Source organism: Scyliorhinus torazame, chromosome 8 (genome assembly GCF_047496885.1).
Source record: "Scyliorhinus torazame isolate Kashiwa2021f chromosome 8, sScyTor2.1, whole genome shotgun sequence".
Classification (NCBI taxonomy): Eukaryota; Metazoa; Chordata; class Chondrichthyes; order Carcharhiniformes; family Scyliorhinidae; genus Scyliorhinus; species Scyliorhinus torazame.
Window position 1 is genome coordinate 214,197,285 of NC_092714.1, and position 19,009 is coordinate 214,216,293.

A 19,009-nucleotide genomic window follows, 5' to 3' on the forward strand; every position below is an offset into this window, starting at 1 on the left:
TAGAGTGTGTTTGACTGCAGTAGTCATGATTTTAAAAGAATCTTGTTTTGCAACACCAGAAAGCTTTTAGGAGTCATAGGTGAAATTGACCCGAGTACATATCCTGGGCTAGTGCACTGTTGTTTGACATGGGGAAGTCCCTGGGGAGTTGATGTGTTTTCAGCCTGGGGAACTAATTTGTTTTCAGATGAGGGAGACTATGCCATTTACCGGATGGAGCTAAGACATTCAGATATTTGATTTTGAGTTGAGTTCTGATCTGGCTACCATTTAGACCAGAAATAATTAGTTTTCTCTCACAGTAAATAGTTTTAAAAGATTATTAGTATTTACAGCAGTGCAGACTTGTCTGAGGTCAAAGGAAGCAACTGAAACAATCCAGTTGAAACAGCTTATTGAAGACATCCAGCCAGACTCTGCAGAAATTCTAACAGGAACCAAATCTGTTCTGGAAAGCAAGAATTGCTCTGTGTCATTGTGATGTAGGGTGGATTGAGAGCTGTATTTTGTTTCTTTCTTGTTTGGATTTGTATTTGGGTTTCATTTGTTTGTTGTCACGTATACTGAGGTACAGTGAAAAGCATTGTTCTGCATACAGTTCAGACAGATCATTCCATCCATGAAAAAATATATAGGGCAAATCAAATACACAATGTAAATACATATAAACAGGCATCAGATGAAGCATACAGGAGTGTAGTACTACTCCGTAAAAGAAGATGTGTGAAGAACATGGAACATACAGTGCAGAAGGAGGCCATTCGGCCCATCGAGTCTGCACCAACCCACCTAAGCCACCATTTCTACCCTATCCCCATAACCCAACAACCCCTCCTGACCTTTTTGGTCACTAAGGGCAATTTATCATGGCCAATCCACCTAACCTGCACATCTTTGGACTGTGGGAGGAAATCGGAGCACCTGGAGGAAACCCATGCAGATACGGGGAGACCGTGCAGACCCCACACAGACCGTGACCCAGCGGGGAATCGAATCTGGGACCCTGGTGCTGTGAAGCCACAGTGCTATTCACTTATGCTACCGTGATGCCCTAAATCAGATCAGTTCCTAAGAGGGTCTTTAAGGAGTTTGGTAACAGCGGGGAAGAAGCTGCTTTTGAATCTTGTTAGTGCGTGTTTTCAGACTTTTGTATCTCCTGCCAGATGGAAGAAGCTGGAAGAGTGAATAAGCCAGGTGGGAGGGGTCTTTAATTATGCTGCCCGCTTTCCCAAGGCAGCGGGAGGTGTAGACAGAGTCAATGGATGGGAGGTGGGTTTGTATGATGGACTGGGCGGTGTTCACAACTCTCGGTAGTTTCTTATAGTCTTGGGTCGAACAGTTACCATAGCAGGGTGTAATGCAGCCAGATAGGATGCTTTCTATGGTGCATCTGTAAAAGTTGGTAAGAGTCAATGTAGACATGCCGAATTTCCTTAGTTTCCTGAGGAAGTATAGGTGCTGTTGTGCTTTCTTGGTCCTACCGTCGATATGGGTGGACCAGGACAAATTTTTGGTGATGTACACACCTAGGAACTTAAAGCTTTCAACCATCTCCTCCTCGGTCCCATTGATGCTGACAGAGGTGTGTACGATACTTTGCTTCCTGAAGTCAGTTCTTTAGTTATACTGACATTGAGGGAGAGATTGTTGTCGTTACACCACTCCACGAGGTTCTATATCTCCCTCCTGTATTCTGACTCATCATTGTTCGAAATCCGACCCACTATGGTCATGTCATTAGCAAACTTGTAGGTGGAGTTGGAGCCAGATTTTGCCACACAGTCGTATGTGTATAGGGAGTATAGTAGGGGGCTAAGTATGTTGTTTGATTGGGAATAGAGATACTCATTAATGGTATTGTATTTACTGTATTGTGTAGTATTGCTTATGGGGTAATTGTAAGCTATTTTCAGGTGTGATGTTAAAAAGATATTGTGTTAATAATAAAGTTTTGTTTTAAATACCAAATCCCTATTTTTTACTGCAAACAAACCTGGAGCATAGTATTCTTTCCGTACAATCTTCCAAAATAAATTAAAATATTAAGGTTTTGGTCCAGTATCCTAGCCACTGTCTGGTCTGGTCTGGTGTTGTAATACAAGGGGCGGGAAGAACCCGCTGCCAGCGAACGGCACGCGGCTAAGGGGCCAGAGAATCCTATCCAGAGTAAAGTAACATTTTTCTAATGTTTATTTATTGTTGATGTTCCCTGAAATTGTTTTGCACAGTATAAATACTACAAAACAATATTTCATAGATTTCTGATGAGCTGATTTCTGTTTTAAGTAAATAACAAACATTTACAATATCTCTGTTTTAAGAATTGTTAATACTTTTTTATCAATTTTATCCATGGTTTAGGTGTTGGTTTAGTTTTTATTGCCTACCCAGATGCCCTCGGACTCCTGCCAGTATCATCATTTTGGTCCGTAATGTTTTTCTTAATGCTTATCACTCTGGGAATTGACAGTCAGTTTGCAATGATGGGTAAGAAAAATAATATTTCATCTTTATGAAAGAACACTATAATCAATTTTTCCATAGTAATTTTACTTAATTTAACTATTTATTACTGCATGTATTGTCTTTAAATGTTCTTTGCTAAAATGCATGTTCCACCTATTAACGCCACTGTAATTATGAAATTGGGAATTGAATAGACTTATCTTTGCATTTAAAATTGGATTGGATTTGTTTGTTGTCACATGTACCGAGGCACAGAGAAACAAATTTTTCTGAGAGCAGCTCAAACTCATCATTTAGTGTATGAAAATAAAATAAAAAGAAAGTACAAAAGAGGGCAACACAAGGTACATAATGTAAATACATAGTCCCCAGCATCAGGTGAAGCATACAGGGGTGTAGCATTAGCAGATCAGTCCATAAGAACGGTCATTTAGGAGCCTGGTAACAGTTGGGAAGAAGCTGTTTTTGAATCTGTTCGTGCGTGTTCTCAGACTTTTGCATCTCCTGCCCTATGGAAGAAGCTGGAAGAGTGAGTAAGCCAGGTGGGAGGGGTCTTTGAGATATATTGTTCGATCTTGAAAGCCAGAAGAACAGTTACTTAGCAAATACTGGAGAACTAGTCAATTCTAGCATTAATGTAACCGACCATAACATTAAATTTTCAGAAAGTCGTCAATTAAAGAGAATGGCAATTAATAGTGAGAAGGGAGCAGGGGGAAAATGGAGAAGGTTGGATTTGAGACACAAAGTCATGATGAATTAAGGATTCTTTGAAAATGGAGGAGAATTAGGCAATACAATTTCAGAGAACCGGGAGCGCACTCCTGCACCTTGTTGGTCTCCAAAACGGGCCTTTTATGTATTGTAGCCACCTGGGTTGGCCACTTCCCGACTTTAAAATGGAGATCCGCTAAGAATGCAGGGAAATTCAGTCAAACGCAGGAAAAACAAGCAGGTACAAAGTTTCCTGTGTATCAGAACTTGCAGGAACCCAGACAGCACTGAAACTAACAACCATCTACATATTGATGAGCGATCCCCGGGAACAATTGGTAACAGTTAAGATAAACCAGGCCAAGCCAGACTCCTCGGTGCCAGCAGGAGCCAAGACAAAGGAAGGCCAACGGACACTTAGGAACCGCCCAGCGATCAGGGAACAGCTCCTGTATTGGAGAAATCGATCCAAGTGATCAGAACTTAGTCCAATCACTTGGAACCAGGTACGGGGTCCGCCCAAAAGGACGCAAAGCCCTTGGGGACTATAAAATAGAGTCCCCAAGTTCAATTTGTCCTTCTTGGAAGGGCCTCTCAGCAGCTCGAAACAACCCTTGACCGTGACCTACCTAGCAGCTGCACCAACCAAGTAAGTCTCCAGTCAACGCACCCTACGAGATAGGTGCTCCTAGCTACCAGTCTATACCAGCTTTGAAGCCTGCGGACTCGGAATCGAACGAAAGGCCATTTGTTCCCCTGACCTGGTGGGCCAGTTCCAAAGCTAAGTATAGGCCTCTTAGTGTTAGAGATAGTCTAGTAAGTAGAGCTTTATACATGAGTAGTGATTGACTGTGTATAATAAATGTGTTCTGATTTGAAACTTACTAACTGGTATATTGAGTTATTGATCAGCACTTGAACTTGAACCTCATGGTGGTATCATAAAGATACCTGGCGACTCTAGAGCAAAGGTTATAAAACAGAGCAAATTAAGTAAAGACACAACGAGCAACAGTATCCAGTGCTGCTTTTTCACCATAATGATGGTGGAATCTTAAGCTGCCTCAATTCTACCCTTTGAAATTTCCCCTCCCTAATTTATGAATGGTTGATTTTACTCCGCTCATCCTTTTGACCAAACTTCTTCACCTTTCACATCATGGCTCTGAATTAATTCCCGTATCTATTTATCTTCTTCCCTGTCGCATGCAGTTTGTACCTGAAAGTACAACACTAAATAAAACTACTGTTTTTGAAGGGGTCATGGTTTACCCAGAAGACGGTTGCGGGGGGCAGGAAGAACATTTTATGGATATTACACATCGGCAATGTTTCTTGATCCAGTGATGTTGAAGGAGATGCTGTAAAATCATTCCAAAATGAACACTGGATTCCAGATGTGCCAGTTTGGGATCTTGATTTTTCTGGTGAAACTTCTTCAACTGGCAGTTACATTCGGCATCAACAATGCGATGGATCTCACAGTAGGGAGTACATTTTTTTATGGCTGGTTTTCCCCAAGTTTCCTTTTCCTTTACGCAAACCTTTTCTGCGCATCATTAAATCATAATGCAGCATATGAGATAATGAAGAATTCGTTGATCAGACATTCACCACATGGCTTGACCATCATAGCCATGTCTTCATGATCAAATACATCAATGCTTGGCATGCCAGATTTTTTTTTTAAAAAGGAACTTTAGTGTTGGCGATCTTGCGTTGCCAACTAATTAATAGTCATCTCATACAACTTAACTGTTTCTTAACATGGCATACATGTATTGCCCAATCGTCACAGACAAAAAGCAGGGTCATCATAACAGCAACTCTGTAGTCTTTGAAGGTGATCTACCAGCTGATGCTTTTCTTGTCCCAAATGCCCACGCACAAGAATTGTCAAAAGCTACACTAAGATAAGCCTGAAGTGTGTGATCTTTGATAATGATGACACATGGAGTTTAATCTTTGTTTGGGAGTAGTTCGAAGTGTGCCTCCTTTTTAAGATGGATTACCATGTCAAATTGCAGGCAAAATGTTGTAAGACAGTGCATGATTGTTGCAAATCATCCTGGGACCGGATCACAAACACAGTAATCAACAAATTATAGTTCACACAAATATTCTTCCAGAAACTTTTGCCTAGCTTGTAATCTTCTGAGATTGAAGAGCTACTCAGCAGTCATGGGTGCAATTTAACCAGCCGCATTCCTCCAAAATTGGGACGGGACATGGCTGGTAAATCCATGAGCGGCCTCTTCCGGGATTACTGATGCTCGTTACCCCCCGCTGGATCTAACGAGATCTCGCGAGATGTTGCGACCTGGATTTGGGTATTTAACTGTGCAGTTAGGCACACTTAACTACGTCGACGCCAGAACTAACCAGCCCCCCGGGATCTATCAGCCTCACCGAGGATACCCCAGCCGAGCCGCCATTTCGCACTGGTTTCCACAAACTGTGACCAGGCAGAACGGCACTTTTTTGGGGGGGAGTGTCTCTAAGGCAACCATCGGCGCCGCGATGTTCCTGCATTGGCGAGCGAACCCCTGAGTGCAGGATATGACACTTTGTGTGGCCTCGGGTGGGGGGGGGGGGGGGGGGGGGGGGGGCTGTGGGATAAAGAGAGAGAGAGTATGTGTACCCCCGAGGCCAAAAATATAACAGCGCCAGGAGCGATACTCATTGGAGTTTAGCAGAATAGAGGTCACCTTATTGAAATATATAGGCTTCTGTTGAGATGCTGAGAGGACGCTTCCTCTCGAGGGTGAATCTAGAACTAGAGGCACTGTTTAAAAATAAGGGGAGCCATTCAAGACCAATGTTGAGGAATTTTTCTCTGGTATTTGTCTTTGGAATTCTCTTTCACAGTCAGCAATGGAGGCTGGGTCATTAAATATATTGAGGCTGAGTTAGATTTTGGCATTATATGGGGCAGACCGAGTGGAGTAAAGCTGCAACCAAATCAACAGTGACCTTTTGAATGGCAGAGTAGATTCAGGGGGTCAAATGACCTACTTCAATCACTATTTTATGTTGTGCTGTGAATCTAGAAAGATGCTGTAGCAAAAATAGTTAGTTATTGCTGTTTTAAACCAGAGTTATTGGATGCCTTTTAAATATGAAACTCACATTTTGCAAACCTTTGCCTCGTACGATAATTTAAATGTCCTAAATCACTGTTATTTTCATAATACCAAGTATTCAATATGACATATTTTGCCTTCCCTGTGTTCTAGTTCCACATTGGAGAAAAAAAATCAAGGCACTTTGAGAATGGCTAGAAATGTTGCACTTATTCTGGATGTCGCAATACAATCTGATTTTATTGCACCATAGAGGACCCCTGATGTAAGATTGAAAGTAAAGCTTTTTTTATATTCTTTCATGGGATGTGAGCAGCACTGACAAGGACTGTATTTGTTGCTCATCCCTAATTTCCCTTGAGAAGATGCTGGCAAGCTGCTTTCTTGAACTACTGCAGCCCATTGGATATAGGTACACCTACTGTGCTGTTCGGGAAGAAGTTTCAGAATTTTAACCCAGCACCAATGAAGCAACAGTGATTGTCGTTCCAAGTCAGAATGGTGTGTGGCTCCGAGGGGAACCTGCAGATAGATGGTGGTGTTCCCAGTTGTTTGCTGCCCAGGCTGCTGTCAAGGAAGCCTTGGTGAGTCGCTATAGCACATCTTGTCTATGGTATGCCCTGCTGTCACTGTGTGTCAGTAGTGAAGAGAGTGAATATTTAAGGTGATGGATGTGGTACCGGTCGAGTGGGCTGTTTTATCCTAGCTTATTGAGTGTTCTTGGAATCGCACTTACCCAGATGAATGTAAAGTATTCCAGATGGCCGAGAACTCTGGGGAGTCAGGAGGTGAGTTACTTTCCACAGAATTCCCACAGCATTTATATGGCTGGTCTAGTTAGTGACCTCCTGGATATTGATAAAGGACGATTCAGTGATGGTAAAGCCATTGAATGTTCAGGCGAGATTGTTAGATTGGATCTTTTTAGGGTGGTAAGTAACATTCATGTCCCACAAATGACCAACCATAACCATGTATCGGTCCAAACCTGAATGTTGCCTAGGTCATGCTGCACATGCACATGTACATGAACTGCTTCAGTACCTGAGGAGTTGCAAATGGTACTGAACATTGTGAAATCATCAAAGAACATCTCCACTTCTGAACTTCAGATGGGAGGGAAGGTCACTGATGCAGCTGGAGACAGTTAGGCCTAAGCATTGTCTCACGGCATCCAGTGTAGTAACATAAATGATCCCAGAGTCGCCAGCGAGATCCCTAGGAAGAGCTTTCTTTGTGCAGGGGAGAATGCCCTGAAATTGATTTGCTTCTAGAGAGGGTCCTTGGAAAGTGTCATGGTTCCAGTGGCATCTGTTGAGCTCTGGCGAGCCCCTGAAAATCCTGGTGATGGTGTAAAAATTCGAGACAGGAAGAGATCGTTCTAGCATTCCTATCATAAGATTCAACTGTATTTTGAATAATCCTATAATGCAAACTATTTCAATATTTAGTTTGCATTTTTTGCTGCCTATTTTCTATTTCCTAATTTGTCTTATTTGAATTCCATTGGTGTAAATATTTGTATAGATCTGTTCTTAATTCCTCTGCATCCTTAAGCAGGAAATTGCTGGAAAAGAAATGGCATATGGGCAGCACAGTTGTTAGCACTGTTGTTTTGCAGCTCCATGGTCCCAGGTTCAATTCCCGGCTTGGGTCACTGTTTGTGCGGAGTCTGCACGTTCTCCACGTGTCTGCGTGGGTTTCTGCCGGGTGCTCTGGTTTCCTCCCACAGTCCAAAGATGTGCAGGTTAGGTGGATTGACCATGCTAAATTGGCTCTTCGTATCCAAAAAGATTAGGTGGGGTTATTGGGTTACAGGGATAAGGTGGAGGTGTGGGCTTGGGTAGGGTGCTCTTCCACGGGCCAGTGCAGACTCAAAAGGGCCAAATGGCCTCCTTCTGCACTGTAAATTCTAATAAAAAATGTGAAAGTCGCAAGTCGTTATTGTCCAAATAGACCATTAAATTCAAGGGATTAGAAGATACCATGAGTTGAGTACCTTCTGAATTTTCTGTCAATTTACATCATTCCACCACTTGCTGCACACACGCAGTGTCTCAGCCTTAGCCTTATATTATATTTATCTCCACATCATTATATTTAAAGACTTTGTTAGATTTTTACATGTCTATTAATGCATATTTGCATGCTTATGAAGCTGTATATTTATCAGGTGATGTCAATCTGATTTGGGTTTTGTCCACACCAGAACTTGCTGAAACAGGGACTCGGCAAGTCTGAGAACTAGTGTGCGTACGTTTGTAACAATGTGATCATTGACCATGCTGCACCAATCAAGCTCTCTGACCCAAAACTGAACAATTTAAATTGCAGCTTCTCATTCCTTCAGTTATTGTTAGAAATGTTTTAAATTTCCATTTTTGTTTCTTTATCTTTTTCTTCTCCCATTCCAATCTAACACTCGCTTTCTTTCTAGGATTGATTTGACTCTAATTCACCCACACTTATTCACATTCCTTCTCAGTCCTTCGCCTGTTTATTTCCCAGTTGTTAACTCTCGTTGGTTAAGGAGGTACACCACTGACGGGGGTTTCAGACCATGGTCATATCATCCCAAACATCCAGCAAGTTACGACACAAACATTTTGTGTATGGGGGATGCCCCCAGATCCAACAAGTTCTGGTGCATTTGTGGATAAAACATGCATTGATTCGCGGCATCTGTTAGTATATGCAGCTTCATATGCATGCAAATTCATTTCAAAAAATGATTTTAACTATTATGGGCAGAATTTTAATGACACCAACCCACTCCTAGTGGAAAGTCTGCAGCAGGTCAGGAACCTGATTTTTACTGAAACAGACTTTGTCATGACTGTTCAACTTGACCACTGCATTAGCATCCTACTTCAAACTTTCTTAACCAATCAGAGTGCAGGTGTGATGATGGCTCCCATCTGTCAGTTGAAGGATTTAGAGTTAAAGTATCAGAATGGCTGCATTCTCTTCGGGTTTTAGAAGCCACAGGAATGGTAGTGCGATGTGGGAAAGATGAGAGGTTCTCTGACTATTCTCTGGAGTGAAGTGTTGTTTCCTGCGATTAGGAAGAGGCAATTCTCTGAAACCAAACCGGAATGGTTGGAAGTGGCCAAGGATGTGATCGGCAGGACAATGGTGCCTCAAACCAGGATTCATGTCCACAACAGATTCGGTGACAGCCCGCTTCCAAGTATCAAATCTCACTTTCTGACTTCCCCAGCATTCTCCTGCACAACACTCTACGGACCAATACATTTTGCAGCTGCACTCAATCCTTTCTCTCTCGAGGTATCCCCTCACAACTCCATCTGAACAGCCAGCACTGTCAATCACCCTCACCTTTGTGCCATTTCACACTCATTCCTCAGTCATCCTCCACAAATATTGTAATTCACTCCTCTCCACGCAGTCCATTTCTTATACTCCTAATTCACTGCTTTCTGTCCTTGCAGGAACAAAAATTGCACAGGTCCAGGGGGAGACATCTGGGGTGGCCTTCCAGTTAGATCTTCCTTGAACACTTTGAAAATTGGCAGGGTGCATGTCCATTGAGAGATGGAGATCTACCAGAAACCTGGGGGCAGAATTCGCAATCACACAACATTTGCTGCAGAACAATCACTGATGTTGATTTGACGTCACCACTTCCTGAAATGTGAACAGCTACACAATCCTGACTTTTTACCTAATTCCCATGCCAGTTCTAATTTGAGTCTTTTATTTCCTACAGGTTGGTTAAGCATGAGACAGGAACTAGAGCAGGTGGAGGCCAAAGGGTCCTCATAGGTGATTGTGCACAAGAACTGCCACACGACTCATGCACGCCATCCACCAGCTCAGATACAACCACCTCAGTGGGGATACCAAGGGAAAAAGGTTATTACAAGGTGAAGTACACATTGTGTGATGAGGAACAGATTTAGAGATGGATATTAGTGATGAGTCCCTGTCAGCTGACACAGGGCACTCTTAGCTGCATGCAGCTACTGATTCCCAGAAGTTATTATTATTATTATTATTACATCAGACTCCAGAGTGCCTCCTGCCCTGATGACATCTGCTCCTGCACAGTTGCAGGTTGTGCTGTCTTTTGGAAGACGCTCAACGGTCCCAAAATCCAGAGGACGGATGCCACAAGCTCTTCAGCTGTCAAAGTAGGAGAACAAACGGCCTTCCACAAGTTATGCTGAAGCCACACTTTTCAAATTTCCATTTTCCATTCAACTCAATTATGCCTTCTGACTTCCAAATGAACATCAGCTATCAGGCCAATCATTTGAACAGAGACAGAAATTAGTAAAGGGTTTGTGGTCGTAGGAAGTCTTTGCCTTTAAAAGGCAATGCAGTGGGCTCAAGATTGTTGTGTCCAAAAGCTACATGCACCCAAACTATCTGCACCCCATCTGGATGAGCATGGATTTGGGAGGCGACAGCCACTTTGGAGAGGGAAGGAAGATTGTATTTGGAGTTATAATCTTCGAGTAGGTCAAGGTTTATTTTCAATGAAGGGAGTGATGATGGCAGCTGTGAAATGGAAACATTAACAACAATATTAGCTATTCTTGGGGTTGAATTGGATAGGAGTGTGAAGCAGTTTTTCAAAATGGTTGGCATGGGTACTTGTGGTGTACTTGCGGTTTAACATAAATGTACGAACTGCAAAGGTTAATGAAATGTCCAAATCAACCACTAGGGGGAGCTAGATTTTAAAGTATGTAAGACATTGATGCTAAGCCTCGAGGGGAGTGAAGTGAAGGAGATGGCTAGAGACGAGACTGAAGGAAAGATAGCATAAGTGTGAACAGATCATAGTTAATGTAATAATGTAGAGATTAGTAGTAGGTGAGTGTAGATTATGTTAATTATCAACTATATTGTATAGGAGAAAGTGTTGAATCTAAATAAGTAGTGTTAATAAATTTAAATCTGTTTGTGGCCTTTGTGAACACTATGCCAGCCATCCTTAAAATTAGCAACACAAGGAATACCACAGTGGCAAGATATTCAGATCATTCCAGAATATGAGGTATTCCTACACTTTTTAGAAAACCAGAGGAAAAGGGATATTGATAGATGGGAGAAGAGGCTGAAAATGAAATTCAATATCAGTAAATGAGATGTCCTTTTGTAAAATAATTAACAGCAATAATTATGCTCTGAATGTAAGCAGGCCTGGTCTTCCGCGTTCACGGAACATTAATGGCAGAACCTCGCATTGAAAGCTCGCTGTGCGTGTGTATGTATATATACGTATAAACAAATTATTTCCAGGCTTTTTCTTCAGGTATAGAATACAAAGGTCATGAGATATGTGTGAGCCAACACAAAACTTTAATATGACCTCTGTTAGACTCTGCGAAGTATAGGATTCCACTCTAGTGTGTAGCCATCTGGGATGGCCACTTCCCGATTACAAAATGGATACTTTGCAAAGATTGCAGGGAAACTGGACAATACTGAGAAAACAAGCAGGTTCAGGGTTTGTCTGCATATTGGAACCGCAGCTCCCAGACAAGACCAAAACTGCAAACCCATTAGCATACTAATGGCCCATCTCCAGGGACAAAAGAGCAACATTTAAGTAACCGATGCTAAGGCAGACACCTCGGCGCCAGAGGAGACCAGAACAAAGCAGGCCAACAGCACCTAGGACACGCCCAGCCATCAGGACACCCACCCCTTTATTGGAGGAAATCGCTAGGAACAATTGAGAAACTGCCCAATTAATTGGGGCCAAGTACAAGGCCCGTCCAAACCGCGCGAAGCCTCTTTTGGCTATAAGAAGGATCCCCCAAGAGAGAATCGTTCTCTTGGCTCCAGCTCTCACCGAGGAGAGACCTGCCCAACAGCTGCACCAGAACAAGTAAGTCCAAGGTCAACGCACACTACCAGACAGATGGCCTTAGCTGTTCCCCTTCACCACTTCGACCCCAGCAGCCTCAGAACCGAACAACGTTCATTGTTCCTCTGACTGAGTGGGCACCCGAAGCTAAGTATAGGTTTTAGCAGTAGTGACAGTATAGTCTGTAGTATTTGTGCATGAGTATATTTAACTGTGTGTGTAAATAAATAAGCATTTGACTTTGAACTAACTAACTGGTGTATCGAGTCTTTGATCAGTATTCGATTTGAACCTTGTGGCGGTATCGAAAGATACTTGGCGACTTTAGAGCAAAACGTAATTAGAATTAAGGAAGGCGACCATATTGATCACCATATTCAGAGCCAAATAAAGAGAGAAACACAATTAGTAACAAGTGGAAAAAGACTGAGACTTTAGCCAGGGTGCAACACAGATTCACCATGTACGGGGAAATAAAATACAACGGCTTGATAGACTTTCATTCTTAAAATATGAAATAAAAACAGAAAGCTGGTTTTCCTCAGCAGGTCTGCACTTTCAGTACTGTTTTTATTTCAGATCAACAGCATCTGCAGTATTTTGCTTTTATTTTATTGGATTATTTTTCTCCTATGGACAGTGCAGATAACCGGGTAATATAACAGGAGTGCTTGAAATGATGTAATAATGGGTAGGTATAAATATATGAAAGGTCAGCGATACAAAATTAAAAGCAAGGAGATTTTGGGACTGGAGAAATTGGGAATTTGCGATTTAAGGCAGAATATTTCAACTTTCCGCAGTTGATTGGGTAGATGGGTGAAATAAAATAAGTTAAAGGAATGTAGAAACAGGGTGGGTTGATGTGATGAGAACAATTTATTTGTGCACAGGGTGAACGCTGACACAGACTGTGCCTCTTCTGTAAATCTGTTGCAATCTCTCTTACTCTTAATCTTCTTCTAGTGAACTTTTTCTGGTGTCTCCGAAGAACTAAAGTTTCTCAGCCATAGCATTGTTGTGGTGATTCTCTTTCTTCACCATCTTTGTGGCTTCAATTTGCCCTAAAATAAATCACTCAACCCGTGCCAAACTGCAACCTAATTAATTATTTGTACTAAAGATAAATAGTGCCAAACTTTTGGGCGCGATTCAATGGCCTCATCAGGCCTGACTTGATGACGCGAGTGGTCTCTCGCGAGATTTGCGACATCTTGGGAGATTCATCTGAACCTCGCGAGACATCGCGACCTGGATCTCGCCCGATCTACTTCTCGTCCTCACTGGGCTTTGGGTATACATATTTAAATGGACCATTAGACTCATTTAAATATGTCTGCGCCAGACTCTCCTAGGCCCAGGAACTAACTGCATCATCAGCGATACTGGACCAAGTGCCATTTAGCACTGTTCCACACAAACATGGATCAGGTGTAACGGCACCCGGGGAGTCTCCCAGGCCGAGAAGCCAGGGTGGGAGGGGACAGGGCAGGGTGGCCTACTGGCACTCCCTCTGGCATGCAGCACCTTGGCACTGCCAGGCTGACACAGGAACAGCCAAGTTGCCTGGGTCGCAGTGCCAGAGTGCCCAGGTGTCAATGCCAAGGGTCTTGTCCTGTGGAGGGCAATGCCCATTAAAGGGGGATTGAGGGGGTTATGAAAGGTGGTGGGGAGAAGGGTGGGTATGCAGGGGCCTAATAAAGGTTGGAGGGTGGGGTCCTGAAGGCGGGCCTTGAAAAGGGGGGCCAGGCAGGGGAGGTGGGGAAGTCTGAAAAGGGAGGGGGGCCTCAGCACCCCATAGCAGCGTGCCCTCTCTTGGGAAGGGTGGAGTAATGCCCATGAGTGCAGGGGGTGGACATTTTACATGGGGTGGGATGAGTATGGGGGACCCTCGAGCTCACTTGGGAGATTGGACACCCTTTCAAAATGACAGGCTGATTTCTGAGGAGCCGGTCTCGCTGACAGGTTTAGCTCCGCAGTAATGAAAACATTTCGAAGTGTGGGCTGGATTAGGGAGAAACTCCTGTTACAACCCCTGAGATAGTGCAGGGTCAATTCCAGCCCCACTTGACCCGGAGTTGCAACACAATTGAAATTAATAACTAATTCTTAGAAAAACACCCAATGCCCAATGTCGTTGGCCCCTAGCTGCCTAATAACTACAGTCACCAGATTTGTAAATTTAAACACAATTAAGTTTATTAATTTAGGGCAGCACGGTAGCCTTGTGGATAGCACAATTGCTTCACAGCTCCAGGGTCCCAGGTTCGATTCCGGCTTGGGTCACTGTCTGTGCGGAATCTGCACATCCTCCCCGTGTGTGCGTGGGTTTCCTCCGGGTGCTCCGGTTTCCTCCCACAGTCCAAAGATGTGCAGATTAGGTGGATTGGCCATGATAAATTGCCCTTAGTGTCCAAAATTGCCCTTAGTGTTGGGTGGGGTTACTGGGTTATGGGGATAGGGTGGAGGTGTTGACCTTGGGCAGGTTGCTCTTTCCAAGAGCCGGTGCAGACTCGATGGGCCGAATAGCCTCCTTCTGCACTGTAAATTCTATGATAATAACAGGTACTAATTAATATCCCCTATTTTAACTTACCCCCACCCTCTCTCTCTCTCTCTCATATATATACTCATGCAAGACAAACAAACAAAGAGTAGTGAAAATAATGAGTAGAAGGATAAAGAGTCTTTGTTTCAGATGGTCGTCTTTAAGCACACTTTCCTTCAAACCAGGCTTTCAGGTCGAGATTTTTGCTTTCCTGTCAGAAATGGTTTTCACTGTAGGTTCATTCAGATCTCTGCAGTTTCAGAAATACAGCAGCCTTTCTGGAGAAAAACAAGGGAGAGAGAGAGAGAGAAGGTCATTGCGCCCACTCTGTTTTTCCTGGGTCTCTGGAAATCATCTCACTCAGGCAGGACCCAGTCACCGCCTGTTACCGGCCAACCAATCAAACCAAATCCTGCAATCTCTCTCGGGTGCCACAAAGTCTGAGTTCTGCTATCCAAAGCTACCACAGTGTACTATGTTGTAACTTTCTAGTTCCTCATTTCCCTTGCTTGATTTAAAGATATGTCCATTAAGCATCCATAGGTCAAAATTATTACAGCAAAAATAAAGAAAGGGCAGAAAAAAGGGAACCAACTGGAAGGCCCAAAAAGTGACTGTATGGTTGAATAGCAGTGCGGATCTCGCCCAAAAGGCTGGCGAGCAACATCCCGCCAAACCTGCCCAAAATGACAAAATGTTTTGGTTGAATTCTGTCCCATGTGTTGTGACCATACAAGGGATTAGTATCATAGAATTTACAGTGCAGCAAGGGGCCATTCAGCCCATCATGTATGCACCATCTCTTAGAAAGAGCACCCAACTTAAGCCCACACCTCCACCCTATCCCAGTAACCCTACCTAACATTTTGGACACTAACGGGCAATATAGCATAGCCAATCCACCTAATCTGCACATCTTTGGGCTGCGGGAGGAAACCGGAGCACGCGGGGGAAACCCACGCAGACACGGAGAGAAAGTGCAAACTCTACACAGACAGTCACCCGAGGCCGGAATTGAACACAGGACCCTGGAGCGGTGTGGCCACTTAATACCTGCCCCACCCTTCATATTCTCTTTGCATGGGCATGGCCCCCCCTCAGGCAGTGGCACCTGGCAGTGCCCCTGTCAGCCTGACTGCCACCAAGGCACCTTGCCAGTGCCAGCTTGCCAGAAAGAGCCAGAGGACCACCCTGCCCTGTCCCCTACCACCCTATTGACTCAAAAAGCCTGGGAGCCCTCCCAGTTACCATTGTGTTGTATCTTGTCCACATTTGTGCGGAATGGTACTAAATGGCACCTGGTCCTGGCCTTACTGGGGACACCATGGCCAGGATTCTCTGAGCCTCCGCGGTGAAATCGCGCTCGGCATGGGATGGAGAATGCGGCGTCAGACCCATGATCGGGTCCGACTCCGGGCCGCGAACCTCCAGCGACCGGAAAATCGGTGTAAGTTGCGCACGTGCAGTCGACGCGGTGCCGGTCGGAGGCCGTTGAAGGAGGACCCCGCGCCGATTCTCCGCGGTCGACCGGCCGAGTTCCCGCCAGCGTGGTTCACATGGTTCCACCCGGCGGGAGCTCGGCTTCGCGGCTGACGTGGCCGTCCTGGTGATGGGTGGGGGATCAGTCTCCCGAGGGGCCTCCACGGCGGCCAGGCCCACGATTGGGGGCCACCAATCAGCGGGTGCGCATGATCTTGAGGGGGGCCTACCTTCTTCCACGCCAGCCCACTGTGTGGGTCCACCATGTCGCGCAGGGCCGGTGTGGAAGCAGCCGACCAGCAGTGCAGGGCCGCGTATAGGCAGCCAGAGCTGCGTGGATCACTCCGCCGCCATGCTGGCCCCCTGTGGGCCACGGAATCGCTGGGCCAAGTGGCCTGTTGACACCGGCGTGAAACACTCCGGTGTTTACTCTGGCGTCAACACTTAGCCGCGTTTTGGGAGAATCCCGGCCCATTATTTTATCAGCTCCGGGAGAATCCGCAGATATATTTAAATAAACCTAATGACTCAATTAAAGATACCCAGCAAGGACGAGATCCAGGTTGTGACATCTCGCGAGGTTCGGATGAATCTCGAGAGACTTCAACAATCCTCTCGCGAGACTCAACTGCCTCGGTGCGACACCAAGTCAGATGTGATGAGGCCAATGAATCACGATGGTCTTAACAACCCAATTTATTTTCTGCACTGAATATGCAAAATTCTGATACAAGTCAGACTGCATATCATATTTGGGAGGGATTTTGCACACGTGCATGGCGCACCTGCCAGAGGTATGCAGAGTAGTGAGATCATAACATCAATCAGAGTGTAACACTGATCCAGTACTGCCATTTTGGAGCTTGGTGCTCCAGCTAACATAACCTCCTAATGGTACTGCTGAATTGAGATTCAGACACCCCCACCAGCATAAGGGATCAACAACTATCAGGTTCATTGTTGATTTGTTTCTGTTAGCTATTTGCAAATTCTAGGTAGTTGAGGTTTTTAGAGAGTAGCATGACATGTGCTGAAGGACTTGGTCCAGATTTCAAAGCTTCGGCATGACCCAATTGTTCTCAGACATTGATGTCGTAATGACTCAAAGAATAAACAAGTAAAATGCCATGCAGAGCGAGATAAGCTGCCAGAGGAGGTGGGGAAAGAGGGGTGAGAAAGGTTCTCAGCATGAGGCCATACCTACCCAGGGTGTTTCCAGGAGCAATTCTCCTACATGAACTGCAGCATGGCACAGGGTGTCTGATGGCTGCATTTCACTAAGGATTGTGTATTGAAATTTGCTGCAGCGGTAACTGCAACCTCAAACCAAGACAAAGGTCACGTGCCCTGTGGTTGTGAAAGTGACCAGGGCTATAAGCTTTGTGCCGGGCTCCTTGTAGGCTAGCGACGAAGAACGTAAATATTTGGAATATGCCAGTTTTCATCCACTGTTACACTCTATTCAAAGAGGTCTGGCTGTATTCCACTCTCTTGCCTGAAAGCATCAAGAATCATGCGACTGTGGCTTTGCTGGGACTGAAGACTTCCTTATGGTCCAGAGCACCATTGGTTGTAGCCAAGTACCTTTGGAGACACTATTTCAACTGTAAGATGTACCACAGCCAAATGGGATTCCACTCCCTCAACACCCAGCTGGTTTATAACCATATGCAGCAAATCATGCAGGTCAGTGCCTGGTATCCTGGTAGTAATTATGATGCCTTAATTCTGGAGTGGTCTGCAGTGCCCTTTGCATTTAAGCCACTCTGACAAACCAAAGGCTAGTCTGAGTGTTACAGGTCTGATGACTCCAGTGTGTAACCCATGTATACAATGAAAGCCATGCTACCACACAGAGCGATAGACCAGACCAGCAGGATGCTGAAACAATGCTTCTGCTGCCTGGACGGTTTTGGAGGAACACTGCAGGACTCTATGCACACAGAAATAAAGCTCATGAAGGTCTCTTTGCCATCATGAAAGCACAACGCTTTCCACCAGCTTTACAGTGAACAGGAGCAGAAAGGGAAGGAGGAGGCAACCAAGACTGTTCCTTTCTGGCTGGTGATTATCTACTCATCCAATTACAATACTAGTAAATGCAACAACAGTTCCCCATTTATCAAGAACCTCACACCTTCATGTTGTTACTAACATGCAGGCGCAATGAAAAAATAAAAGTCAACAAAAATAAACATTCCAAAATGGATTCCTAAATAAAAAGTAGATATATTGCATTCAAATTTCACCTAATTTCCCTTTTGCATTTCTTGACCTACCTTCCAGGTGTCTTTGTGCTTCTAGGCAGCACTACTCCAAAGGCTACAGCACAGCTGGTGAAAGGCTACTGATTTTCAGTTGAGAAGACTGGTCTGGAAATGGCCATGGAGATGACTTCAAGCTCTGGAACTTAAAGGCCTGGCTTTGGAATGTATTACATTGATATGGGGCAGCAGTCTGGACTGACGAGGATCAGCATAGCTGCTGGTGAGGGTGGGGTGGACAACTACAGTCATCTTGAAAGAAGACAACAGATTTGTGCTCCACAGCCATCTTTACTTCCTGGGGCAGTACCTCAGCAAACCTGGTAGTCTATTACAGGACAGATTGCTGGACTACTCTTGACAGTCTGAAAACTCCTTTGAATAGAGGTATCTGAAACCACGATGGCAGCAAGGGGTGACTACATGACAGTAGTCCTTTGGTATTTGAAACAAGAAAGGTAGGTTTAAAAAGGATACGGAGAGTCCACACCGAGTAAAATACGAACAAAGTTTTATTTACACAAACAATATGTACACTACTTGATAGATCCCTACCGGGTTCCTCTCTACGGTTGGTGCCTTACTGACCAACCGTATATACAATGGTTAATTG

General features: G+C 44.5%; 1 protein-coding gene across 1 annotated transcript in view; it reads left to right on the forward strand.

Moving 5' to 3' along the window:
* Positions 1-19,009, forward strand: part of LOC140428904 (sodium- and chloride-dependent neutral and basic amino acid transporter B(0+)-like) — an 89,622-nt gene that overhangs the window by 46,107 nt on the left and 24,506 nt on the right. Inside the window, exon 4 of the mRNA XM_072515552.1 lies at positions 2,362-2,487. Within this exon, the coding sequence (XP_072371653.1) occupies positions 2,362-2,487 (126 nt within the window). The remainder of the gene's footprint in view (positions 1-2,361; positions 2,488-19,009) is intronic.